Raw genomic sequence first — 27,947 nt, 5'->3', positions numbered from 1 at the left:
GATACAACAAACAATCAGCTGGTTGTGTCCACCCAATGAGGTTCCATACTAAGTGAAGTTTTCCACTGCTGTGGCGTATATGTGTAAACATTGTAAATGTGTTGTTCAGTTATAAGTGGGGTGTGAGGATTGGTGGCTGTTTTCCTGTGTCAGGAGAAATCTATTGTGTGAGAGGAGGCAGTTACGTGCAAGCAAGCTTGGGAATTATGCTCATTGATTGTCAAGTTCCTGATGTACCAGCAAGTAAGTAAAAGCTACATTGATGAATGAACCAGACCCAGCCTAGCCCATGTGCAAGCTGGATTCTGATTGGTCAAGCTTATTATTACTGGGTCACAATGTAAACATTGTCGCATGCAGTTTAGTTTGGCCATGTGGTTTGTGCTCTGGAAGGTCGCTGTCGGAAGTAAGCACCTGTGAGACATTGAGTTAACCTGAGGCGTGGCATATTACGTGTAGCCAGCACACACAATTAACATCTTACCTACATATATATATATAGTCAGTATGGAGGGTGTCCCCACTTCAGCCCGTCCTTGCGATGAACAAGCTAGATTCAGTCGGTTGCTCTTGTTTGGTGATGATGTAATGTAGCCTGACACCTATCCCACTCTTCAGATTAAGCCTGGCACATTGGAATTTACACCACTGATGAAATAGGACCTATACAGTAGGACTGGAAATTGTACAGCGAGATATTGTATTTGTGAACTGAAGTTTGGAAGAACTGACCACGCAACTTCTTATTGCTGTATGAGGAGCTGTGACTTTTGGTGATTGTTGGACCCAGTGTTGTATGTGACTCTGAACTGGTTAATAAGGTGACACAGATCAGGTGCTTAAATAAGATGAGCAGTGCTCTACAAGACTGGCATGTCATTGGACTGCAGGAATGAGACAAGTTCATCATTTGCTGTCAGACAGATTTGTGAAAGAAATTTAACATACGTGCGAATTAAACCGCTTTGGTTCAGGTCGACCTGTAGTTGGAGACCTAGTGTTCCTTCAGAGGCTACTGGGAAGTTACAGTATCTTTTTTAACAGCTATTGGAGTAGTATTGAACTGGTCTGAAGGACCTGACCACTGTCAAGCTTTGAAAAACTCTGAGAATTGAGTTATTATTGACAGGGAAGGGTAATTGCTTGTCTTAATGTAGCACTAGCTTCGTGTTGTGACTGATCTCAAGAGTTGGGTTGTTTTGTAACATTTGCAAGACCTGTAATAAGCTGCAGAAAATTATTTCTTAACCATACAGAGCTGAAAACACATCCGTTTTCTCCTGTTGTTGATGCTTGTGAAGCCAGTACTCTTGGTGACTTCGTTGTGGAGACTTGGATAATGTTTTAAAGGTGACGTCTGCTTTGTACCAATTGACTTCATGGATCCTTATCTTGCCACACGGGAAAGACAGAAAGAGATATGAAATTGAGGTAACGGGTTTCAAATCCAGTTCAGGTGGATGTATTTATAAGATAATTTCCTTTCTGAGGCAGCGTTGACAAAGGAGAGGTTCACTAGTAAGCGGTGTTAAAGCACCAAGGTGAGACTACCCAGATCGGACATGAACAAATATATTTACAACATCACAGGACTAAGTGTTAACATTGAAGTATACATTGATGTCATCACTCATCCATTCACACAAAAATAGAAGTCTGTGATCCACTTGGTCACTTCTGCTTCACAGTCACTTGGCTGTAACCATGGAGATAGTATCCTGATAGTGTCGTCACTCCCCTCCTTGTTGGTGATATTTGACATTTTGCTGAAGACTCTTCACATCGAACAGCTTTATTTGGAAGTACTTTTCCCACTATATGTATGTCATATGTTCTAGTAAGTGTTCAGGTCAACACTGACAGTTTTAGGAACAATTTGGTACATTTGATTTTAGTGTTTGTTGTATGAACTGCTCTTGTCCCTTTGTGACTGACAATTGATGACTTTTGATTGGCATGTCAGACATTGAGATTTATTAACAGCCATTGTTGTGACAATGTTGTTTTACAACATATTGGGTCAGAGTTGTGATCCTCAAAACAACATGCTGACAAATCAGGAATGCTTCTAGTTAGCAGAGCCTGTAAAGTGACCATCAAAACATAACCAGCCCTGCCTTGGGTTGAGAGTTGTCAACTTGAGTGGAGTTATTTTGTCACTCTCCAATTAGTGCTGTGGGCTTCTCTACTGAGGACTTCTGTTCCCCAGAACTGTTTGTGTAGGGTTCTGCTTGGTTGCCCTGCAACTCACCTGACCTCAGGATCACCTGGTGTTGTATTTACATCCTCGCCAAAAACCAGACCAAGTCACAGAAGACTAACCAACTCTCTATCTACCCTAATAGATCAATCCACCGTCACTGGACTTTGTTGCTTTCTTCTGCAGTGCTCATTCTACTCACCATTCGCACTCTCACTTCTGTTAGAGGTCGTGATGTACATTTCGGAAAGTGAGTTTTTAAAATTGTGTATTGATGACAGCATAAATCACTGTCAATGATAGTTATATGATCTTGCAAGATTGATATGAACAGGATATCTTTGATCAGGGAGTTATCTTGACTTTTGAGAAGATCACAGCAGTGGAGATTGGATACTCTGAAGCTTGACTAATAGGAGTTAATAACAAAAGTAAGTAATCCATCTGAACGAGCCAGCAAGACTGTTGAAGTGAGGAACTTATAACCATCTTCCTCACAGTCATTTCTTCAGGCCTGTGGTGTGTCTCGTGACATTTCTCATCTCATCAGGTGTAGCTTGTGTCTCGCTAAATTGGAAACAAATCAACCTGTGAATTTCAAGTGTTCAGAGATCCCCACACAATGCAGAAATCCACCTCTCTCGATATGAAGGACATGCCACGTGTACACCCATATACTCTGTGTTCTCCCTGCCCATCAATCGGTTCCTATGTGTACTCCCCACAATACACATACGTGGTGTACCCAAGCCAGGTACCGACAGTGAGCATGTCAAGCAAACTGCGGTACCGATCCATGAGCTGTGATGACACCTACCTACGGTGAGTTTTAGCTGGTATATTGTTTGTAGCTGTAATGTTCCCATAATGCACTGTCTGTGTATGTCACTGTTCCCATAATGCACTGTCTGTGTATCACTGTTCCCATACTACACTGTTGGTGTATATCACTGTTCCCATACTACATTGTTGGTGTATATCACTGTTCCGAAACTACAGAGTAAATTTGATAGTTGTGTCTGCCAGGATAGAGTGTATGCCCTTCAAACATACTGGTTCAGTTGTCATGGGGTCACTACACCCATCGCCACTGGAAGTTGAAGAACAGTGCAATAGCCTGGCATTCAAAGCATTCATCATATAGTGCATGAAGTAAAGTTCATTCCTGATGTCCACTGCCATGCTATTACTGGTATACTGCAGACAGAGTGATGCTACTCCTTCAAGAATGTGTCGACCCTGCTATGGCTTCAGCCAGTGATTATGTGTGTTACTATAACCCTACATTATCTAGAGATGTAATGAACTGTAATTGGAGAGGCATTATGAGCATGTATCTCCAGGCCACTGCAGTGGCTTGTCTTACAGTCTCAGTGAACTGAGTCTAACAAACCCTAGTAGAAGGTCAGGTGACCTTTGAGAGACCTATGACCATCCAATCAATAGCGAGGTGGTTAAATAGATTTAACCAATCAGACAACGGCTACTCCTTAGGGATCAAAGGGACTTACAAAATATTCAGGTCACTGACACAGATCTCCACAAACAAAAATCCGCATATAACACAGTTATTTGACCTGCAGTAGATACGCTTTGGGGTTTCTACTGACATGGTTATCATTAGCTAAACTTTCCATAAGATGACATCCTTGAATATTGGCAAAAGCACTATTTTCAGCGAGTGTTTACTCACCGTTGTCATGGTTGTAACGTGTTCCGTGTGCATCACCCGGAAGCAATCATACACTAAATAGCATTGGGAATCATTTGGGTACGAACCTTTTCGAGATAAAAAGTTCAAAAGGTAATTGAAAATGTCCACTTTTGCAATTTGGTAAGCTGTGCAACATATGTCATATTTGGGATTTCACTTTCTCAGTAAAGTAGAAATTCTAGTACTTTTTCGGTTGAGTCCCATCCGGGATTTGAACCCGCACCCTCAGAGTCAGGCACCTAATCGCCAGCACACAAAGTCAGCCGCCTAGCCCGCTCAGCCACCACGACTTCCACCGCTGTGTTCTGATTGGCCAGTCTCGAAGGTTACGTGACGCAACCTCCAATAAAGTTTTGTTACACTGAGTAGTGGAGTGTAATGAAAAGTTTACTTTGCTTGTCAATGGGAAGTGTGTTATAGTTGTATTATGATTTTCACCTGAGTGAAGGCTACAATCTCATGACACTTCAACAACTTTTCATGTCTCCTACTAGGTTCCAGATTGAGAAACAAACAGAGAGAAAAATTGTCTTGTTTAACTCTTATAAATGTTAATTTTGTGTCATTTTAGGAAATGTGTCAATGTACTTTGTGTTCTAGGTGTACATTAAGTGAATATGAAGTTTGAATGCTAGAATAAGAAACAGGTTACTTTGTAAAGGTAAAGATGAAAGAGGAAACAGAAGATGGCATAATATGAAACGTCAACTGAGGATACTTCTTTAAAATCTCCAATATTGTTGATGCTTGATTGGCATTTAGAAGTTGGTATGTAACATAACAACGAATGGTATGGATTTACAACTTTGATATTTACAACACAATGTTTCAGGGCTACTTCTTGTCCCTTCCTCAGGTGAATGTTGGTGATCTGATTCCATTCACCTGATGAAGGAAATATTAAATAATTTGTAATTCCATACCATTCATTGTCATGTCCAGTATTACTGGTCATTATCATTTGTATCGCGTGAAACAAAACTAGGTAAACCAGCCAACAGTAGGAACTGGTTGTGAGGCAGGGTGATATGACACAGGATGATGATAGCGAGTGGAAAGGTATGTAAAGCAACTAGTTATGTACTATGGCCTGCCCTGAGGTGGTGACATGTAGATGGCAACTGGGGGCCATGTGGAGAGATGACCTGTATCTAGTTGCCTGATAATTGATCTGCTCCATGCCAGACCTAAAGACATGACAAACGTGATGATTCAATGGAAGACATGTGTGCATCTGCCATCCACACTGACCTGATTTGGTGGTTTGTAGGCTTCTGAAGCATTAGTTACATGGTAGAGCGAGTTTTTATTAGCTGAGGAATCGGTATTGTGGTTACATGTTTTTCATACTGGTGATCCAACTCCATCAAATCAAACCCATATGATCTTGCACCATTTATTGCATTGTTACCTGCACTGGTGCAGCCCAATATTACAAACAGCAGTCTAGTTATTAGTCCAACTTACACCAGGAGCAAGTCCATTTTTGAGCGGGTAAACTGAATAAAACATCTAAATAATTTGCATCTTCTCACAGCAATAAAAGCAGTGCATGTGGAATTGGCTGGTGCAACTGGGTTTTTGTATTAGGTTACACCTGGAGCTAGTAGGTTAACATCTCTTAACTCCAGCCGTGGTTTTGGTTTGTTTTGTTGCACTGCCATCTATAGTATTCTAGCTATTTAACAACAGTCTGTAAGTAATGAAATCAGAAATTGACTATGCACTGATTAGCATTATGAACATCAAATCTTTGCAACTGAGATGAAATGCAAAGCTCAACACCACTCTTGTCACCTTTGTCTTCATGCTGCTCTCCTCTTCAGCTGCTCCACTCCACTCCATTTCACTCCACTCTACTCCGCTCCACTTTGCTCCACTCCTCCAGGATGCATTTTGTCTGGCTCCTGTCAATGCATGTTTGTGTCACTGTGTTGCCAACTATGATTGATTTGTGGATATGTGGAGTAGTGAATCACACGCTGTCACAAAATGTCACCATACACCTGAATCGTGACTTGGTTCCTCAGTCTTTATCATCTAACACCAACAGGAATCATTTCAAAGGCATATTGTCAATACAAGACATTGATAAATGTCTTGTAACAACAGTTGGTTATGTTATTAAATGTAATAATGATACAGGGAAATGTGGGTCCCAAGATGGCATTGGGAACATCAGTTTATTGTGCTGCTTGTGAAATCTCACCACAGTGTGAGGAGGGATAACTCTCCTGTGTAGCCTAGCTCCAGTCAAGGAAGTAGGACATAGACTTAGAGACTAATGTTCCAATATTCCTACATTTAACAGGAGAGTATTCTCCATGACCTTGTACCAGTATCTGGCCTTGACACTGTGACTTCTGTCTTCCTGAAAATACATGTATTAAAGTTTGATTGTAAGTGCAGGGCTCTACATTGCGAGTGAAACAGTCGCATATGCAAGTGAATTTTCGAAGTGGCTACTAAAAATAATAAAAAAGTTATGAAATGGCGACTGCTACATTTGGTTTGATTAACTTCCATCCTTAAACAATTTGCCTCAGATAATAACAACACATTATTCTTGAAACGAATACAGTTTTCATTCATCATGATAATCAGTTCATTTCTGCATTTCCAAAAATAGACATTTAGGTCACACAAAGGGAGGTAAGCGAATGCAAATGAGATCCCAAGATTCATTACTCGAGCATGCGCAAAACTGCTAACCTAGGTTTTGCTCTGTATATAGACATCTTATGTAAAAAATACGCTAAGGGCGTAAGTCATATGCAAATTTGGTTTCCCAAAACTCAGTTCATCTTGGTGAACATGCGCAAAGCTGCAACCTTATACTTCCGTGTTTAACCATGGCAACAAAGAAAACAAACTCTAGACTGATATCGGCCTATTTTTCCAAACCCCAAACAACAAAAATCTTGAATGAACAAACTCAAGTTGACAGTGAAAAGAAACAAAATGATAACCAGACTAATGTTGAAACACAGAAAGAAAGTAAGCCATCAGTTAGTGTGCGTGAATTCAGACCACTTTGGCTGTCAATTTTTTCATAGCTTCGTTACGACAAAGAACAAAATACAATGCATTGTGACTTTTGTTGACAGTCATTTGGCAGGCAACACAGACTTTGTAGATGGAACTAACAAGTTCAAACGGGAAAACATTCACGCTCACAGCAATAGCGTGAGACATGGAAAGTGCCGTGATCATATTGTTAATAAATCGGGCAAACTATCATTTGAAACCTCAGCCATTGCAATTTTTGGAGGCTGAAGTGAAGTCTAATGAAAAGGATCTAACAGATCTAACAATAAAGTTTAACACTGTGTATTGCATAGGGAAGGAACAGATATCTTTTACTAAACTAAAACCTTTGCTGTTGCTTCAGCATAAAAATGGGCTCCCGGTGACACCTGCTTACAGTAATGATGTTAGGTGTGGAGAAATGTTGGCAACCATTGCAAGTACAATCAGAGATGAGACAATGGACTTTATCAATGACTCACATTACCTATCAGTTATGATTGATGGTGCCACAGACTCTTCTGTGTCAGAAAATGAAGTGATCTATGTAAGAACAGTATTAAATGGCAAAGCAGAAAACAAACTTGTTGAAGTTATTGCCATCGAACATGGTCATGCTGAGGGTGTTATCTCTGCTACTAAATCAGCTCTTTCGAGAGTAGGAATCAGTGATGAAACACTGACATCTAGAATTGTTGGGTTTTGTGCAGATGGAGCGAATGTGAATATGGGCCAGAGGAATGGTGTTGTTTCACTGTTACAACATGATGTTCCCCATCTAATAGATTTCCACTGCATGGCACACAGGCTGGAGTTAGCCCTTTTAAAGCTTCAGAAACAATCCCCTATTATGCAGTCAGTCAACGACTGCCTACATCTCATTTGAAAGACTTACCACTTCAGTCCCCAAAGCAAAAGAGAACTCAAGATGATAGGAGAGGAACTTGAAGCCAGGATATATTCACCAGCCCCAGTGAAGGGTACCAGATGGGTTCCCCACTTAGACAGGGCAATGAGGGTCTTTCTACAAGGAAAGAAGGATGAAGATTTGGCCACAGGTCATGGACAGTATGCAGCAGTCTATACACATATGGAAAGTCTGGCTGCATCATCATCTAATGCAGATAATGCTGGAAGAGGAAAGAAAATACACAAACAAATGAAAGATTTGGTGGTCACAGGGTTTTGTCATTTCATGTCTGATCTCTTTGGTGAGGTGGCTTTGTTGAGCCTGAAACTACAGTCTAGTACTCTGATTCTTCCTACAGCAGTTGCATCCATCCAGGATTGTCTGGAAACCATCACAAGCATGAAACAGGATTACATTCCACGGGGACTGTACAAGAAATTTGGGCAGTGTATTGAAAGCCAAGAAAATCTCCCCGGTCCAATCAAATTTCAAGGCATTGAAATGACTGGTAGTGTTGGTGTGGCCAAAGAAGAACTGAAGAAACATGTGGCATCTACCGTTGACATCACCATCAAGGAGTTGGAGTCCAGGTTTGAGAATCTGCTTGGTTCAAATACAAATGAAGGGGCCCAAGGCGCTGTGAAGAGCTTAAAGGTGTTTAATCATGACACCTGGCCAGAGAGTAAAAGGGAACTTGTACACTTTGGAAATCATGAAATAGATGTTCTGTGTGATTGGTTCAGAGTCCCCCTTGTCTCTGCTGGATGCAATGTGGAGGCAGTTCAGACAGAGTGGAAGCAGATGAAAGTCTTTGTGGCAAACACCTTCAAGGATAAATCTTACTCTGATCTCTGGCAAATCCTACTCAGCAAGGATACATACAAAACCGATTTCTGCAATATACTTCATCTTGTGAGGATCATGTTAACCCTGCCGATTAGTTCTGCTGAATGTGAACAGGCTTTCTCAGCTCAGAAAAGAAAGAAAGAAAGAAAAGTGATGTTAGGAGCTGCTTGTCTGTGCAAAGTCAGTCTGATTTGATTTTGATTTCATCAGAAGGCCCTGAACTTGCTGAGTTTAACCCAGAGAAGTCGGTTAATAAATGGATGTCTAATTTCAAGAGAAGGATTGCTGGTGGCCCTGGACAAACAGATTGGTCAAAGAACATTGTGACTGTGAAACCAAAGAGTGAAGACAAAATCTGAGCTCTCAGTGGCAGTTACAGCAAAGCAGGAAACTTTAGTCAGTAGTTAAATATGCCTGCATTTAATTGAAGTTTCTTTGATACAGTGACACTTGACAAGGTTAAAATTTTTCTGAAACAGGATGTCATTCTGAAGCTTAAGATCCGGAATACCCAGTCCTGCAAAAGTAATCATTTTTCTTATCATTGTGATGTAATATGTTCAATGTAAATAGTTAGCTCAAAGAAAGCCAGTTACTATATGTGTTGATACCTCATAAAGTAGCTTCCAGATGACATATTTCTTTTGAAATAGTTTGTTTTTGAAACACTGGACAGAGTGAGGAAATAAAAACAAAAACGTTGGTTGGAACTGTAGTAGTTTATTCACAAAATACTAGGTGTAATACCACTACATGTGTCTGGCTAGTAAATTTCTATTTGGCTAGTAAAAGAAAATATTTGCTAGTCAAAGGTCAACTAAATAAAATTATGTCCGTAGAGCCCTGAAGTGTCAGGCAGGGTTGGTGACTTTGCTGAAAGGTTATAATACTTTCAACTGGCCCATCAAGCCTTGCTCCTTTCTGTGACATTCGTGCTCGTTTCTTTTATCTTTGAGTCATGACGACTTACAGAGCACCAGTCATTGTGAACTAATACTAACTTTGTCAACAGGTTAAACCACTTGCGCAATGTTACATGTTCAATAAATTGCATGATCATGAGCTATGTAAAAGCATAGGAAACTGATAAGTCTTGGGTCATTGTAGACTTAGCCTGTTTTAGCTTTGTGGACTTTTTATGCTTAGCAACTTCTGATATTTGTGCTGATGTTTCAGGTCAGTTTCTTTCACCGTCCTCACATGATAAGAGGCAGTTGTCAAGAAACACTGATAAATACTGTACACAGTGTTACTGAAGTTATTATCCATAAAGGCAGTTCCATTTTCCTCCCACGGCTCAAGAAACACTGATAAATACTGTACACAGTGTTACTGAAGTTATTATCCATAAAGGCAGTTCCATTTTCCTCCCACGGCTTCAGAGATTTTTTAATGAGATAAATGACTTATCTTAAGACTTTGTCTTTATTTCAAAACTGTGTTTTGATCACAGTCATGTATCATAACCTGTTTTGTGTTCATGTTATAATCGGTAGGATATGTGTATATATTTAGCAACTGAGTCTAAACTAGCAGAGCAACATGGTGTATTGCGTTGTTGTAAAATGGTGTCAGGACTGTCTTGTCATGCTTGTAGACTGCTTGTACAATCACTGGATTGTGTAATCCAGACTTAATGGAGTACAGACTCCTGTCAGATGGAATTTTCCTAAGTGCAGTTAACACTCACACAAAACTGACCACAATAGTTAAATTTGGGTGTTAACGAGATTCGAACAAGCAAGGGTCTGCCGTTAACACCACAACATATCCATAAACACTCAGGAGTCCGAAAACCAGGTGTGTTTTGAGTTTGTAAAAAATTAGGTTAGACCAAATCTCTGAAATATATATATCCCAATTTAGGTTTGTTTTTAACAATGTATATACTTCCTGTGTTGTACGTAATTTACATTTGTCTTCGATTTTGTACTTTGAATGAAACAATACAAGTTCCAGACCCAGTTTAAAAGTCTTCGACGGGCGTTTCCCGACAACCGCATCCGCTTCTCAGGTGATTGTAAACAAATGTTGAGCAATGTGTGATTGGGTGTTCGTGTGACGTTCATTACCTTACAGGGAAAACTGCCAACAGAAAAAAAATCAAGTTCATTGAAAATATGTGGCATAGCAGTAACAGGAAGAAGGTGAATTGAAATCATTAAGTGCAAAAATCTTTCATGCTCAGTTACGCTTTTGACATTCGCATAATTCGTTTTGTTTTAGACTGATTAAAGATCAGCTTCTGTCTTGGGTTCAATGAGTTTCCAGAATATTTGAAGCGTATTGTGATCTTAATTCAAATTTGAATGATTTCTACAGAAAATAACTTTAGATGAATGTTGTCTTTGGATTCTTTTAAAATAGTCAAATGTTCAGCAGTGATAAACCTGGCTGAGAAAAGATACAAGATAAAATCTTACATGGCACCAAAAACATGAGAGTTTTTCAAATCTTATGAGAGTTAACTGTTTATGATTGTAAGAAAAGGAATAAATGACAAATAGGACATTGTCTTATGTATTTCAGCAACTTCAACACAACCAATCATGAATAGTAATAAATTAAAACTCTGTAGATCTACTAGCATCACCATTGGTGTCTGTCTTTTGGTTAATTAAGGTCAGCGATTTCAGCTGTTTCAGCTGATACAAAACTTTTGTATCAAATGAGATGGTCCTATCAGGAGACGCTTTTTGGTAGGTGGATGAACACGAACTCTGTACAGTGTTGCACAGTGCATACACAACACAATACTGTGAGGTTCAGAGTTTATCATACCCCTTGCAGTGCAGCTCGTTTTGTACAGCCCCAAGTAAATACGTTCGAAGTTCCATACATGACGTTATGTTTCAAAGGTGCTATAGGTACCAACCAATGGGAATATGTTTGACAAAACAAAATAATGAAAAAACCCTTCTCAGTAAAATAGATTTAAACATTTCATTATTTCTAATCGTACTGGTGATTAGGATGTGATTTAAAATCGCTGCAGATAAATTTTAGTGTGATTTCATAGGAATTGATGCATGAAAATCGCGATATCGCATGCCAAGTGAATCCCTGGTTCAAGAAATCTTGTCGACAGTAAAGATAATGGGTAGATATTCATATTTCCTGTTGTTAGATGGTATCTTTTCCTTGTTTATTGAAACAAATTCTTGTTCAGTTGGAGGTTGAAGAGCTCCTGCTCAGTTGGAAGTTCAAGAGCTCTGTTAAGTTGGGTGTTCAGTTAGGGGGTTGAAGAACTTCAGTTCAGTTCTCCATGAATCAAGTGGTGAGGCTTCCTGATTTGGTTGACACATGTCGTCGTATCCCAGTTCTGTTGATCTTTGGATTGTGTGGCCTGTAATATTTGCTGGATGTGTCATTAAACACCAAACAAAACACTCTACTGCATGACAAAAACTGTGATAAGAAGCAAACAAGATGAATGAGATATTTAACTTTTTCTGAAACTGAAGGTTCTTGAACACTTAAGATCGATTTGTATCTAAAGTCTGTCTGGAATCTGTGTGATGGGAATCAGTATTGGGGAGAAAAGTAATACTGTCATTAAATCTGTCCTTACCATGTTTAACATTAGCAATACAATTTAACAACCCCAGGCATGTGTGAGAGGATGTGATGATGTGATACAACACACGTGTCTGGTTGGCCTCCAGGGGAGGGAGTGTGTCAACAGTCAATATAGCATGTGGTGTACGTTTCATTCTGCACTTACAGACTAGCTATTGTAAATATATTGGTCAAGGTCTACAGGGGAAAAGCATGTGGTACTAATCTTTCTGTTGTGAAATGTTTATGTTATAAATAGACTTTCCTTCAGTAGAAGAGTTGATTAATGGAATCTTTATGGATGTCATTCAATCCTGAAGCTATGATTGGTCACTTCTGTTTCGGTTTCATGGGATGTCAGTATTTGGACAGATGTACCACTGAGCAATGAACTGGGAGTTATGGCTGATCAAGGGGAGGCAACTCTGAACGGTTGATGAAAGTGCGGTGTTGACAAAGTTAGAGCAGTGTTTGTATAGTATATGTGTTGTTCAGGTGGTTGTTTCACATTGATTTTTGTATGAATCTTGAGGATTTTAGAGATCATCTAAGTCTTTCGGCCAGAAGTACTGATTAATTTGTGTTTAACTTGTTTGACATATATCATAAAATGTACTGAAAAAATCTTAAGGATTTGAAGTTGAAAATAGAATGGATGACACATGGTCTTTTGAAGCAGCTTGAAAAACTAAGACTGTTACACAAGCTGTTGGCAGTTGTTTCTTAACATAACACGTTAAGTTTAGTAATGTGAAGGAATCAGGTTTTGAACATTTCTGTTGGGTAATTGTTGTTATTAAGTTGTTGCAGAGGATGGTGCTTGTGTTTGGAATGATTTGTTGGCTTTGTATCTGATTGTGATTGTGCAATAAGTGTCAATTAATAATTTTACAGGTGAAGCACAAGTTAACACACTAGTGACTCTCTCTAGGTGATAATTACCAGTCAAAATGGACGAAGGCTTTGATAATAACCAGCCTCTTCTGTTTGTTTCTTTCCTTTGACAGGCAAATGATATTCTTACTGATTGCTTTTACTTGAAATGAGGGAACTGTGAGCTCTTTTTATGTCTTCATTAAATTGGACGTTGGAGCTAACTCCATTCTCATGTCCAGAAATTTGTTTGTCCAGACAATTCCTTGAAAAATGTAAGTGTGTGAATAATCAGGGTTCAGTTAGGACATGATTCTGTGAGTTCCATACCTGTCAACTCTCATGCAACTCGGATTCATGCACTCATGCATTAGCTCTCTAAACTCGCAAATTATTGAAAAAGTTTGATAAACTAGCAGTCACTAAGAGTTTAAGCCTCAAGGTACACCAATACACTTGTACTAGAAAAGAGTGAGTGAGTGAGTTGAGTTTTACGCCGCACTCAGCAATATTACAGCTATATGGCGGCGGTCTGTAAATAATCGAGTCTGGACCAGACAATCCAGTGATCAACAACATGAGCATCGATCTGCGCAATTGGGAACCGATGACATGTGTCAACCAAGTCAGCGAGCCTGACCACCCGATCCCGTTAGTCGCCTCTTACGACAAGCTGAGTCGCCTTTTATGGCAAGCATGGGTTGCTGAAGGCCTATTCTACCCCGGCACCTTCACGGGTTACTAGAAAAGAAATTTTACGGTATTTGATGAAAAAATCATTAAAATTTGGATACATAAAAAGAAATTTTCCAAAGGAAGCTGACAGGAAGAAAGGTAGTGCTTGTAATTTGGAAATCTGCAGTTGGAAGTTTGTGAAATTAAAGCTCCACTCTTGATCAGTGTCATATCTTTCTCACTATCCATTCATGATTTTAAGTTGACTGCTAATTTTATGGTCTAATGTCTAATTTTACTAACTGATAGTACTATTTGCAACACTTAAAACTTGGCACATCTGAGCTAACACCAAATGTCATAAGAATCGTCTTTAAATAACCTCAAAACTTGTGTTTTGGGACAGGTTTTCTTTTCAGTCCCCCGCCCCTCCTATCAAAGGAATCACTCTGGACCCTAGCATCTCATTCATTAGAACTTCCAGGCTTTAATAGCTGTGGAGTTTAAGAATAGCAAGATTTATATATGTCAACTTCTTTATTGTGAATAACACAACATTTCAGAGTGTGCTGCTGGCTCCTTCATCAGGTAGATGGATCTCCAAAATGTAGTGTTATTCACAATAAAGAAGTTGAGATCCATAAATCTTGCTTCCCTCATGCATTCCACTTCTAAACGCCCTTCAAAAACTTTGAGGTTTGTTCAGAAAAATGTGAATTTGTTGATCTGCTGTTAAGTGATTGCCACATTGATGCTGTGTGTGAACCTTCCTCGTGTTCCCTGGAGGAATACACTTTGCTGAACAGCATAAAACAATACTCGCTTGTGAAGGCCTGTTGAGTTCCTGATACCTTGTCGAAGTAAGCCACCAACATGCATGGAACAGAGGTGATAGGTTTTATACTGATTTGTGATTAAGGTATTGTTTTATCATCATGAATGTTTCATTCTTTAAGAAATACATAGTATTAAATTAACAAAAATCTCTTTAATAGCAAATACTTGACGACACATCGCAGTTAACAGATTAAATATGACATAAAGGCAGGGTTCTGAATATGGGTGAGGGAGATACAATGAATGTACTCAGTCCTCTATATGAAACCCATTTCTGGTGTCCCACACCATGATCAAGGTGCGTCATTGCTAATGGGAACGTCTGTTTTCTGACATGATTGTTTTTTAATCTCAGATTACTTTGATGCCAAAAGAAAGTAAGTTATGAGTGAAAAGCTTTGTACATTTATGTGTAATACTGTTTTTTACCACAGAGAAATAGTTGTGATTGATTTAATATTTTGCAATAAGCATTCTGGCACGATGAGTGGTTGATACATGGGAAATAACTCTTGTTGACTTGCCATCCCATGTAACTGATGGGTTTGTGTGAAGATTTTAGGTTTGCTTCTGTCAGTTATAGAACACAGACAACGTTTCAAGAATATTTGATTTTTGACTTTTGATTAATGTGAACATTTTTTTGTAATTGATTCTTAGTGATCAACTTAATGATTTTGGAAAATGTTTTTTGTTTCATCGTTACTGTTATGTTTGAAATTCATTTTTAGGGCTTCAGACATAATTCAGGTTTATCAGTCAGTGTTGTAGAACCTGTCTCTTTCATGCTGCTGTCACTGAGCATGCTTAGATATCTTAAGTAGCTTACGTTTGTAGACAGCATGTGAAGCCATCATCAATCACAGCAATACTAATCAACTTGTTTGATGGAGAGTCATGTCTGTTTTGTCACCTTTGCCAGTGAATTGAATGATGAATGGACTAGTTATCTCCCTTTCCTTTTCCAGCCGAGGTTTTTTGAACTCCAAAACTTTGCTTTACCAGTATCACAAATGTGAAAGTGTGAGGAAAACGCTCAAGATGCCTTTCTGGTATATCTAGACTGATGTGGATTTACTTGACATTGTTTTATTCCACCAAGATTGTTAACACTGCCCTAAACTTCCAACACATCAGTAACCCAGCATGTTTGGTATTAGAGCCCTCAAAAAAGAGGTGTTAAGGCTTTGCTTGGTGATCAGTCTGTATTGTTTCTTAGTGAAAACCTAACACAAACAGGTGTAAATGATGTCGTCAGAGTGTGTCAACTTCGTTTTATAGGTTGTGGAGTTATGTTTTGTAACATTCAAACATTTGAAGAAAGCCATTATTTTGTTTTGCTTTTCTTAGTATTTGTCATGTAAGAAATGTCACACTTGATGACAACAGAGAGAGAGAGATGATCATGGACCAGTTGTTATGGCTGGAGTTTAGTGAACCAGTAGATGTTAGTACAGTGAAGGTATCACCGGCATGGGTGTGTTTATTTCGGGTGCTTGCTTCAGCCTCCTGACATCCTGGTGTATTCTTAGAGCATAATTTTCCTTACATGTGGCGTTTGTTGGGGATGTGCTGGTGTTATCATGGACAGAGCTGCTGGAGGGATGTTGGGGGCAGAACCAGCTGTTGCAGTGTCCTCCGACCTGTACCACAGATATCACCCAACTCTCTCTCTATATCTCTGAAGCCATTTTGTCTGTGTTTAGTTCTTATGTCCTGCATGGTGCTGCAGCTGATAGCCATTAACAGTTTTAACTTCATATCTGATGAGTAAATGTCAGTTTTTTAAATTTCTTTGAAAATTGTTGAACTGAGATATTTTTCTGTTGCCTCCTTGCCAGCTGATGTCTTATTTATGTTTCATTGATCTGGAACAGTGGGAATTGTTCATTGTAAATTGTGAGGCTTCTATAGATGGCAGTATTAACCAGAATTAGACATTTTTACATTTCCATTTGTGATTTTCAAGTGACAGTTGCTGCAAGACTTGGTAGGGATATGTGGCTGTGAGGTGGAGATAAAGTGGGACATAAATCTAACATGCCCTCACATTATGGAGATAACACATCTCAATCAGTCGAGATAATGTGTGTTCATGTATAGACACAGAATAGCCACATCCTGCCTGCAGACCGCTTTATCTTGTGGAGATTCTGGGTAAGAGTATAGATCTCAAGCAATCTGCTTGCCTGTAGAGGCAACCAATCGGACAGGAGGGACTAGCTGCATTGAATGATACATGTCTTCTTACCACGTGTCGATCAGGGATCGGGATATTGATCGCAAGATTGTCTAGCCCAGGCTAATAATTAACAGAACAGTTGTCATACTGACCTGGCATTAGTTCGTATTTGTGGATGCACTCATCGGTCATATGACTCTTAATTATTATTAACATTAAGTACATTGCTTGATGCTAGAAGTTACTTGAGATAAAAATTGTTTGATATGTGAAACTCCTGTATATCTCAACAGACATAGAACCATGAATATCCACACAGTTGATGAAACATGATAGTTGACAGCAGCTTCATCAATCCACAAACCTTTAACCCCAGCAAAACTGTAGAAAAGACGAGATAATTGCTTTCATTTCTGAGTAACCGGACATATTACCAGCTGCAACAGATTCTCTTTATGGATGATTATGAATATTAAAAGCTCGTGTGAAATGTTATTTTTAGATTAGCTTCATAACTTCCTGTAAGACGAGCAGGATCTCATTTGTTTGTAGTTGCATTGAAACAGTAATGTGAATCTCTGCTTCCCCTGTGAGACCAGGAAGCTTGGGGGAGGTGAGGTGGGGTGGGTGTTCGGCCATCAGTGGTCATGTATTTCCACACACAGCAATTCTAATTTTGCAAGTACATAGTCTATTAATAGTTTTGCCTGGACCCCAACAGTGATAGACATTCTGAGCATCAATCCACTCAACAAGATACGATGACGTCAGCCCCTGTCAACCATAGCAAGTTCCCACTAGAATCTTCATGTGGCACTTAATGTTGCTTATAGTTGGTACTTGTGAAAAACGTATCCTCTTTCTTTGTTTTATGGATATGTCACAGTTAATGAGGAGAGGAAAAGATTCATAAGTTGGTTAAAACACCACATACCAACGTAAAATGTTTAAAGTGCTTTCAGATGTATATATTATCAAACATTTATGGAACGGATCTCTTACCATTGCAGCATTGTCTCACTGTCGCTTACTGTTTTGTACTTATTAGAGAAGTGACAGCTTGAAATATTTTGTTTTAAGACTGGTAAGCCTGTTGAAAGGAGTGTATGTGAGTGTGTTTAATAAGGTCCTCCCTGCCTTTTGTTAACAAAACATGGCTACGTTGTGGGAGGAAACAGACCAGATTAGAAAGGGAATTATCTAGTCCTTTATACAGGTGTGTTCTGCATCTTCGATACAACATGGTGTAACTTGGATTCTGTATGCCATGAGGGCTATTATTATGCTCAAACTGTATCCCAGGTAATCTGCCCACATGTACTGACGTACATCGTTACAGGTACGCTCACACCATTGTCAAGAAAGCAAAGGGTGTTCTCAGTTTAGGTGGTAACCGAATACTCAGAATTCTTTCGAAGAAAAAACCTGCCAGACCACTGCATGTTTTGTTAGCTAAAGCAAGATAAGCTGGAGAGGTTTGCTTACGGCTTACATGCTTGGGTTATACAAGAGAAAATAGACCTGTTGCTTCTATCAGAATAGTTTGACCCAGGGTGCTCTAACGGGGTATTCTGTATTGTCACTGTCTTAATCATTGCTCCAGTTGATTAACAAGTGTTGAGTAGAGATGCCAACCTTTGTTGTAGTTGCTACAAATTTTAACCTCTAACTACACCAATACATTTGCACTCGAAATTCTACAAAATGTATTTAAATTTGATGTATAGACAAAAACATATATTTCGGCAGTTAATTACATTTTAGCTTAAAAGAGATGACAAGAAATGTAACACTGACGATGGATTTGGAAATCTGCTTTGGGAAGTATGTGAAAGATAGTTTCACTCATGGTTAGTGTCATACTGTCTTTTTCAGAAAACATCATGATTTTAAGCATTTAGTTGACTGCGAATTTTATGGTAAAAAATACTCATTTTGATCCTTGAAACTACTATTTGCAACTAAGGGGTGGTCGTATCAGGTTGGAGATTCTTTGCCGGAGGCAACAGTGGCCACTCGTCCTTTGAACAATTGCTTTGAAGCAGATCATCTTATGCTGAACATGATTATACCGTTTTGTTTTTGACATTAGTAGGCAGAATAATGTGTAACATGTTATATTTTGGATTACTCTTTCTCTGTATAGTGCAGATTCTAGTACTCTAGTTGGGTTGGGATTTGAACCCACACCCTGACAGTCAGGCACCTAATCGCTAGCACAAGATTGCACACAGAATCAACTTCCATTAAAAAAAAAATATCTTTCTGTACAATAACAGTGTCTGTGTCTTATTTGGTATCCAAATGTGGTGTAAACTTACATCTCTGTGAACACGTTGGTGCATATCTGGTGATTGCAGGTCTTCACAGGCAAAAGTGGCCTTGATTTGTGACAGAAACGTTGTGGTATGGCAGGTATTGATCGTGAAAGACCCTTGACTGAAGCTCTATTTATAGACACAATTATGTTTTTAGTGTCTCTTGGTCAAAGAAGAAGACAAATCGCATCCAAGAATATGGTTCACATGATCCTTTTGTCAGCTGTGGGCATACATCTACACTAATTGATCTGTGAAATGGTTCTGATAACATCTGATGTCTCTTGCTGGATTAGATATATCTACAGGGCAAATTGATGAATTACTGTTGGCTGTGTGGGGATTTTTGGCCTTGTGGGAGGTGAGGTGAAGTAGGCTTCTGTGTCACTTTAACTTTGTGTCTCTCATATTACTCTGTCTGTGTCTGTGTCTGTGTCTGTGTCTGCCTGTATCAGTCCAGAATCATGTTCATGCGCAAGTCCATCACAGTTCAGCTTAGGTGATCATTCAGTGCAGTATTCCAACCTGACAAATATCTGTTTTATCGCCTAAATACAAACGTCCAGGCGAAGTAACAAGAAGTTCCATTTTAAGAAATTATTTTGATTCCTTGTGAGGTTTGAATCACTGCATGTTGCTGTTCTACAAAGCATTGTAGTGCGAAGATAGCGTAGCGCCCATACTTTTTGCTCCGATGGTACAACAGCACCTTGCTTTCCAGGATATGTTCTTGTGTTAACAGAGCTTGTCCTGTTTGAACTAAGTATGAACGCTGTTTAGAACATAAGGACAAACTTTATTGTGAACAATTTCATTATTCAGATGATGTGACGTTTCGATGCAGATTCTTGTATCGTCATCAAGCTAGTATGAGACAGCGATAAATACTTGCTTGTCCTTATGTTAGTAACCAACTCCTAAATATGCAGCTAAAGAAGTCAATTTGCTCTCAGCTAATTTTCTCTAGTAAGTCTTCAAAAATCCTATGACTGGAAGTGGTATGTTTCTCTCCGCATGACTTGTTACTGGCAGAAACTCATTAATCAGCTGCATAGAAGTAATCATATAACTGAGATTTATCAATAAAGGTGATCCAAGATGAAAACAGAATCATCCATCGTGGGATCTGGCTCTGTCAACAGTATCTATTTATGTTACTTTTTAGAACCAGTGACATTATTTTATGGTGCAGCCAGAATTAGGATGGTGCATCCAAACTTATAATCCAGGTCATGATATGGCTGTGATATTGGTGATGTGACGATAAATATTAACTCACTCACCCATAAGCCAGGTTTCGTTCTGTGCAGGCTCTGAATAACAACGACATCATACCCATGCATTTTTATGAGTGAAGTCGGTGTTTTCTGAAGATATTATGTATGGTTAAGGTGCAGATAAAAGAAATAATTCACAATCATGCACAGATAAACATGTTTGTGGAGGTATTGACTTCATACATAGCGGTAGCTATGATTCGTTTGCTATCAGAATTGAAGACACTGACTTAGAATGACCTTCTTTAAAAGCAGTGGTATGTTATACGATCCAACAACCCCATAGCCAGAAGGGCATGGAAGCGTGGTATTTAGGGAGTTGAATACTTGATATAGGGGTCACTGACATCTTGTCTAATCCCCTGACACTGCTGTAGTCTTCCCTGTATGCCAAGCTGTTGTTGACAGCGTGAATGTTCCCCAAATTACCCACAAAACAGGCTGCTCCATTGTAAGATGGTGTAAGCCTGTAGTTATTGCTGTAAGCCTACTAAGGCAACTAGGCTGTATACAAGGAAGCATGTATGCAGGTAGTACCATGTCATTGTAAATAGGTCAGTGTGATTGATACCAGGGACATGCTATTGATCACATATAAAAGACTGTAATATAGATTCTGAATGGCTTCCAGTCAGACAGCACCTGCCATATATAGAATTTGAATTGAATGTTATTTTGCATTGATCTTGACTGTGTGAAAATCATGTCGCCATGGATGTAAGTTGGGCTGTCTTCTCCCCTGCAGTAACAACATTGGGTTTGTTATTATAGGATTCATGAATAGTAATGAGCTTACCAGGCCTGCTTGCTGCTGATTGGCTGTCCCCCAAGCGTGAAAGTGGTGATCAGCTGAGATGCAAGTCTGAATGCTATGTGAGGAGGCAGCTAGTGCCACCTGAAGCCTCCAAGACTGATATACCAGTGGATGTGCCAGTATTGCTTACTGGTGGCCAGACCGATAGCCAGACAGACCAGCTAGCAAGTGGTTGGGGGAGTGAAGTGTGTGTCACGCTGTGTTGTTGTGAGTGGAGACAATCCAGTGCAGGTCTTGCAATCAATCCTGCCACGGTGGAGTCGTATATCGGCTTCTTCATGCCGGAACTTATGTGCCAGGTAAGGAAAGAGAATCTGGCCGTCTCAATGAGTGCCACCGTGATTATCAGAACGATGGAAAAATCAGCAGACATGGTTGAACAGTTTCCACCTTTCCATTCCCCGGATCGGAAATTCCCGGACAGTTTTCTGGTGGCAGCATTCACCTACCTCAAGTCTTATGGGTAAGGGAGACTGGGATGGGTAGTGCTCTCGTCAATACACTTCTGTTGTAGGGGTGGAGTATAACACTGTCTTTGATGTGTGGCTTCACTGCATGATGTGATACGAGGATCAATCAAGCTTATCATAATATTGATGTGCATGGGGGCTGTGTACCAGGATACCTGGAGTGAAGCAGCCACGGCAGCAGTGGAGGGGACGTGGTGTACGCTGTGATGTCACCATCGACCACTTGCATGTACAAGCATCCTGATTCTGTTGATTGCTATTTGGTTTTACGTAACCAGGATACTGAAGTCTGTACCATCAGGGAGTGCCCAGTGATACAAGTAGCCACTGAATAGTGTTGGACTACATCAGGAATTGCATTTTAGATATTTGAATTACAAAAAATACTATACACACTAAAATATTTTAAAACTAATTAATGAAGGCTGATTGTGTGTGGTGTGCTAAATAATACTGTGTCACAGGTAGGAAAAGAGACTGTGCACACAGGCACTATTTATGGGTGATGGTAAAGGATTATTTGTGCACTATCTAGCTTGTTCCATTGATGAGAAAGTTATGTTGGGTTTTTATTCAGTCATATCTTTACAAGAATCCTAATCTGACCAGTAGTTCCAGTTACTAGGCAGAACGAAGTACACAGGCTCTCTGCATTGTTATATTGAACAAAGAAGGGAACAGCCAATTGAAAATGAGATGACCATTTTCAGCCCTTTCTTGTTCAGTAGATCAAAGTCCTTTCAAGTCAAAAGACGGAGAAAGCTGTGTCCAATTAAAGAAACATATGACAGTGTTGAATAGGGACGTGATTGTCACTTGGCGAGGGTTGTCAGGTATTGTTGTGAGATCAAAGGTTAGAAAGCAGGTGTTTGGTGCACCTGACAGTGACAAGCATCAGGAGACAGGTAGCACAATGACCATAATCTGAAACAGGTAGCACTTAATTGGTCTGGGAACAGGTTTTGATTTTGATTTTGAACATTTTTGATTTTGAAACAGGTAGCATCTTGAGACATGTAGCACAGTGATAATGATCTTGAGACAGGTAGCACAGTGATAATGATCTTGAGACAGGTAGCACAGTGATAATGACCTTGAGACAAGTAGCACCATTATCTTGAAACAGGTGGCACAGTGATAATGATTTTGAAACAGGTAACACAGTGATAATGATTTTGAAACAGTTAGCACAGTGATAATGGTATTGAGATAAGTAGCAAGTTGTTGACTTAATGGATTGGCATTGAGTATGTAGGTGTGTTGAACAGTGTAGATAGTTCTATGGATATACAACCTCTTTATTACAATATATTCAGTGTCTTGATGTAGATAAACACTGTGATCAGGCTAGTCATTACTTGTGTGACAACAAGTCTGCAGTATACAAAGTAATATACCATACAAACTAATGAATGTATTTCATTGACGACTTGTTAGTGTGTGAATAATCAACTGTTGATAGTTAAACCTTGTAGAGTCTAGTAAATGATAGCTCCTGGAACAGCAAAATCTGCTTAACATTATGCAAGATATTTGTAATTATTATTCCACCGACTGAATAACTGGTGAGTCACGATGTGGTCAGAGGTGAAAACTTGGAAACAGGTATTACCTCTGCAGGCTGCATGTTTTATACATGATGAATTAAACATGACAGGTTTACAGGGCAGTTTCATACATGGGTTTCAAGAAACAAAACAGGTGATGTTTTACATAGCTAGAATGAGGAAGTATCTCAATACCTTGTCACTCAAATTACTCCTCAGAATAATAACGTTTAAAATCATGAATTTATGATATGTTTATCAGATATGTACAAAAGCAGATGTGAATTGCTTGTGTACTTTTAACACCAGAAGAGGTAAAATTGCATGGTACATTAAGAAATGTTGTGTTTTGCAGTGGAATCAGATCTCACCTGTGTCTTCTGATGCTCAATTCTCACCTGTACGATCAATCCATCAGTTTAAAAGCAAATGAATAGGGAGTATTGTGTGTCAGAGATTCATATTCACAAGTGAAGCCGCTATTTGTGTGACTGACAGATAAAACTGTTACCACATGTAAATTACATTTTTGATTACATTTCCAGGTGAATAATTACAGGTGTGTTTTATTAATTGCCATGCCATTGTGCCAGGTAGCAGCAGGTGTTCTGATGAACAGAAGTGGTGTATTTGGTGCCACCGTCAAAGGACAGTGTGATTCCATCATAGACGAGAAAGGCAGATGGCATGTGGGTGTAATAGGATTTCCTCTCATGTTATGGTTTTTGTTGTCACAGTCTGAAAGGCAAAAACTTAATTAGAATGTCTCACTTATAATGTAGACATTTATATACCTTTGGAAACAAATTTTGCCTTAAATTATAATATGTGAATTTACTGTTCAGTCATGGTGGTGAATATAATATTTGCATAGGATATGTGTTATTCACCAACAAAAATGTTCACTCAGGTGTACTGTAGTCATGCAAGTATGAAGCCACAATGTAGACCAAATAATGCATGGACAGTAATAACAATTGAAATATTTTAACGTGAAAAATTCACATGCCAAAGCTTGCTCAAAGTGGTACTGTATTACTCTGGTCAGTGGATCAATGGATCACTCTTCACTAGATTTTATGCTCAGCTTCTTGAGGAGTATACAACACAAGCTATGTTTCAGGTGCTAGAAGGTTAACTGTACTTGTTCACTGCTTACTCATAAAAAAAACAGCTGCAATATTAATTGGATGGCAACATTCAAAATGAAAAATGACCGTCAGTCGGTTTTGTCACTTGTTACTGATCTGAATTAATGAAGGTTAAAAATTGCCATTTTCACTAGCTTCATTTACCTCGATGTTTCCTAGAACCACCTAATTTGGAACACTGATGATTCTGACTATAATGAATGTGTCATACACGCTGGCCCCAAGTGAATGTACATACACACAACAAACTGTCTTATCTTGCAACCACCTGAAGCCATGTGACACAGCCAGGTTGATCTAGTTCATTAAGCTCCGCCCACTACCTGCCTGACCTGAAATGACCCTGTGGTGTGAAGTCCACCCTGTTCCTGGTGTCCTTGTGTGGCAGGTGCCCCTCAACCCCTAGGCACAGATGTGTAGCAGGATGGTTGTTTACCACCAGGATCACCACAATCTCACTACAGGAGTGTGGCTGTGTTTATTTATGACTGTAGGGTGAAAACACTGGTGGATATGTCCTATGCTACTGTTGTCAGCTGGTCTTGCTGGGGTAGCAAATATTTACACAAGGTCAAGGTCCACTTGTTTGTGGTTATGAAAGTGACCGGGTGACCGATGTGTGACCCCTCAAACGCAGCCTGTAAAGTATTTCACTATTTTACCACATTAAGCAAAGTATGAATGAAATCGTAGGTTGAATGTTACAAAAAAATAGTTACATTCTGTTTCTGCTGTCAAATCCTAAAGCGTCTTCAAGAATTTGCCCAGTTCAGGACCAGAAGCTGATCTCAACAGATGTTGATGTACACTTGCTGTTCCACTTCTTATGCGATAGCTGGAATGTTGCTGAGTAGATGTAAAACTAAACTTGCTCACTCTTTGAAAATTCTATTGAGATGCATGCTGGACAGTGAATACTGAGAGAAACACTGCTTCTGGATTGCCATTCCCCAAATGAGTACAGCATGTAAGACCCATTTCTGGTGTTCCCCACCATGCTATTGCTGGAAATTGTGTGCTTAAAAGCGGCATAAAACCATCCTCACTCACTCTTCATCGGCATCTCATGCTACAGATTCCTAGTCGAGGACTTCTTGAAAGAAGGTCTGAAGTGGACACTGGCACAGAGATTGGCAAATTTATACTTACCCTGGAACTGCAGCCAACTAACTATAATGTGGGTTCTTGTGGTCATCTTTAAGTGTGACGATGCCTTTTGTGCTTTTGCTTATCCGCTAGGTCTGTTTGCTAACCTAATCTCCTCACTAGTCATTTTTAGCAGATTTTGGCATTCACTTCAATGAAGAAGCTTTGCTGGACTTATGGAAGGACTGTACTAGACATCTGTCACCTGTCATTAAGAGAACTCTTGTTGCAGTGGGGACATTTTGTAACATGTTCTTCTACACATAATCTGAAAGGTTGATATCCTGTCAGGAATGTTGCTGTAATTTTAAAATATTTATGAAAAATAGCAATTATCAAACCCATACTGTTAGAGCGCAAGAAGATGCAATAACTCAAATGAGACTCCTGTCCTGAAAACACATTGAACATAGTGCAGATTCCATCAGTGGCGAATTCCTTCTCAGCAGGATTATATAGGCTAGATAGAAAGTGATTAGAGTTGGTGGCAACAGGACACCTGTGAGTGATCTAACAGCATGACTGTTGTGTCAGCGGGTGAACTGGTATCCAAGTGGCAGGCTTGAGTATAATTATCTCACCAGCTCTCTAGCTTCTGACAATGCATCTACCTTTCACTGCACTGGTTGGCTTGGCTGCTGGATTCAATGAAAGGAACTCTAGTATAAAAATATCTCTTTTCTTTAAACTTAGGTACCAGTGGTAACATGATAATTGTGCACTTTACCATATGAATATAACCAGTAGCCCAGCTATCTGAATAGCTGCATAGTGACACCATCAACCAATGTGCTGCAAACTAGTGCAGTAGTCTAGGTATTGCATATTGGTTTGTAGCAGGTTGATGTTGAAGCTGCTTCTTGTGCTTGTTTAAGAGATGCAACTTGCAAACATGAGACTTGGCTTCTCTAATCCTTAGCAGGATTCTTTTGCCAGAGAAGTGAAAAGGTACACTAAATGAAAATTGTGACTATGCTTTACAGCGTTGATGTGGGATGGGGTCAAGCAGATTGTGGTCTTGCCAAGTACATGGGTTCTACTCTACACTTTGTACAATGTGTGAACCCTGACATCCCCAGTAAGGTATAGCCGGAATATTGCTGCAAGCAGTTACCATATTACTGACTCCCCAGTAAGGTATAGCCGGAATATTGCTGCAAGCAGTTACCATATTACTGACTCCCCAGTATTTGTTCATAAGATGCTATGCTGACTTAAGACTCGTGCAGCATGTATACCCGGTTTATACACTGATTCCTTCATACAAGTCAGCAAATTGACACTACTTGTTCAGACCACACTCTAATACCCACGTTGAAAGGAACTGTTGATATCGTGCCCTTTGCTGTTGACATGGCTATGGTTCAATGACAAGCACTTCTCATCAGCCTTGTTACAAAGACCTTGACATTGAGATACCTGATTGTATTCAAATAAACCTCCTTTTGACTCTTACTGCCGATGAAAGGAAAGCAGCTGTAGCAATAATTGCACTAATATGACCATGGTGGTTCTTTATATCTTTTATTGCTGGCCTATGCCAGTAGTGTTGATATTATGTTGAGAGGTACAGGTTCTGATAGATGGGTGGAAGGTGTCTCCAGCTAGCCCTCCAGGAACACTTTATCACAAACTAGGTAAACATTGTCACCTTCCTCCCTTCAGTATTGCATGTCAGGGTTTCGGCATCCTTGTGTAGGACAACAGAGTTATAACGGCTTAATAAAACCCACAAACTATATGAAGATCTTCATCGAATGCATTTTCTCTTGTGTTTTCTCTGCAGATGCTTCAGTTCTTTCTGAATGTTACTGATAAACTCTAACAGGAACGGGGATTACCCTGAAAATCTTCTTGATTAGATGTCAATATAGAATACCTCCTAAATTATGAAATTCTAGTGTCCTTGACATAGGGAAAGAAATTCAGTGATATGTATGACAGTTGGTTTTGTTCCTTATACACTAATTATTCTCCATCCAATTGTGAAGAGTAAGTAATATTACTTCATATCATTTCATTTGAAAAGGCCCAAGCACCTGCTGTTTAGTCTGGAGAATAGGTTTACTTGTAGGGCTAGATTCTAGACTTGGCAAGTAGTCTCAGTTTCTGGTTTTGACGTAATTTATTGCACACATCATAACTAACATTCCAGACTTTCTGACAGCGACCATGTTCAGATTCATTAAAACTCATTCATTAAGATAACTTTGTGTCAGATAAATGATTTTCTAAACATTTTTTAATCCAATTGGCTTTTTCAGGTGCAGGACTCTCAATGCTAGTCTCCACGGGTAATGCTTTACTTGGTTTCCTAGCTAGACTGTGTTCACTGCCCTTGGTTCAGTACCGGTGCTGTTTGAGTGTGACCTAACCCAGTGTGGTTAATCTTTTTAATCCTA

General features: G+C 39.4%; 1 protein-coding gene across 2 annotated transcripts in view; it reads left to right on the top strand.

Annotated features, from left to right (window-relative positions):
* The window catches only part of LOC137281970 (protein bunched, class 1/class 3/D/E isoforms-like), a 68,313-nt gene that overhangs the window by 19,377 nt on the left and 20,989 nt on the right, over positions 1 to 27,947 (top strand). Inside the window, exon 1 of one of the 2 annotated variants that reach the window (XM_067813714.1) lies at positions 21,252 to 21,694. The exons of the other annotated variant lie outside the window; for it this stretch is intronic. Within the exon in view, the coding sequence (XP_067669815.1) occupies positions 21,510 to 21,694 (185 nt within the window). The 5' untranslated portion in view covers positions 21,252 to 21,509. Of the gene's footprint in view, positions 1 to 21,251; positions 21,695 to 27,947 lie in introns of those variants that run through there. 2 annotated transcript variants of the gene reach the window in all.

This window comes from Haliotis asinina, chromosome 4, assembly GCF_037392515.1.
Source record: "Haliotis asinina isolate JCU_RB_2024 chromosome 4, JCU_Hal_asi_v2, whole genome shotgun sequence".
Classification (NCBI taxonomy): Eukaryota; Metazoa; Mollusca; class Gastropoda; order Lepetellida; family Haliotidae; genus Haliotis; species Haliotis asinina.
The sequence above is the reverse complement of the archived record's forward strand: the minus strand, read 5'-3'. Positions and strand labels throughout refer to the sequence as shown.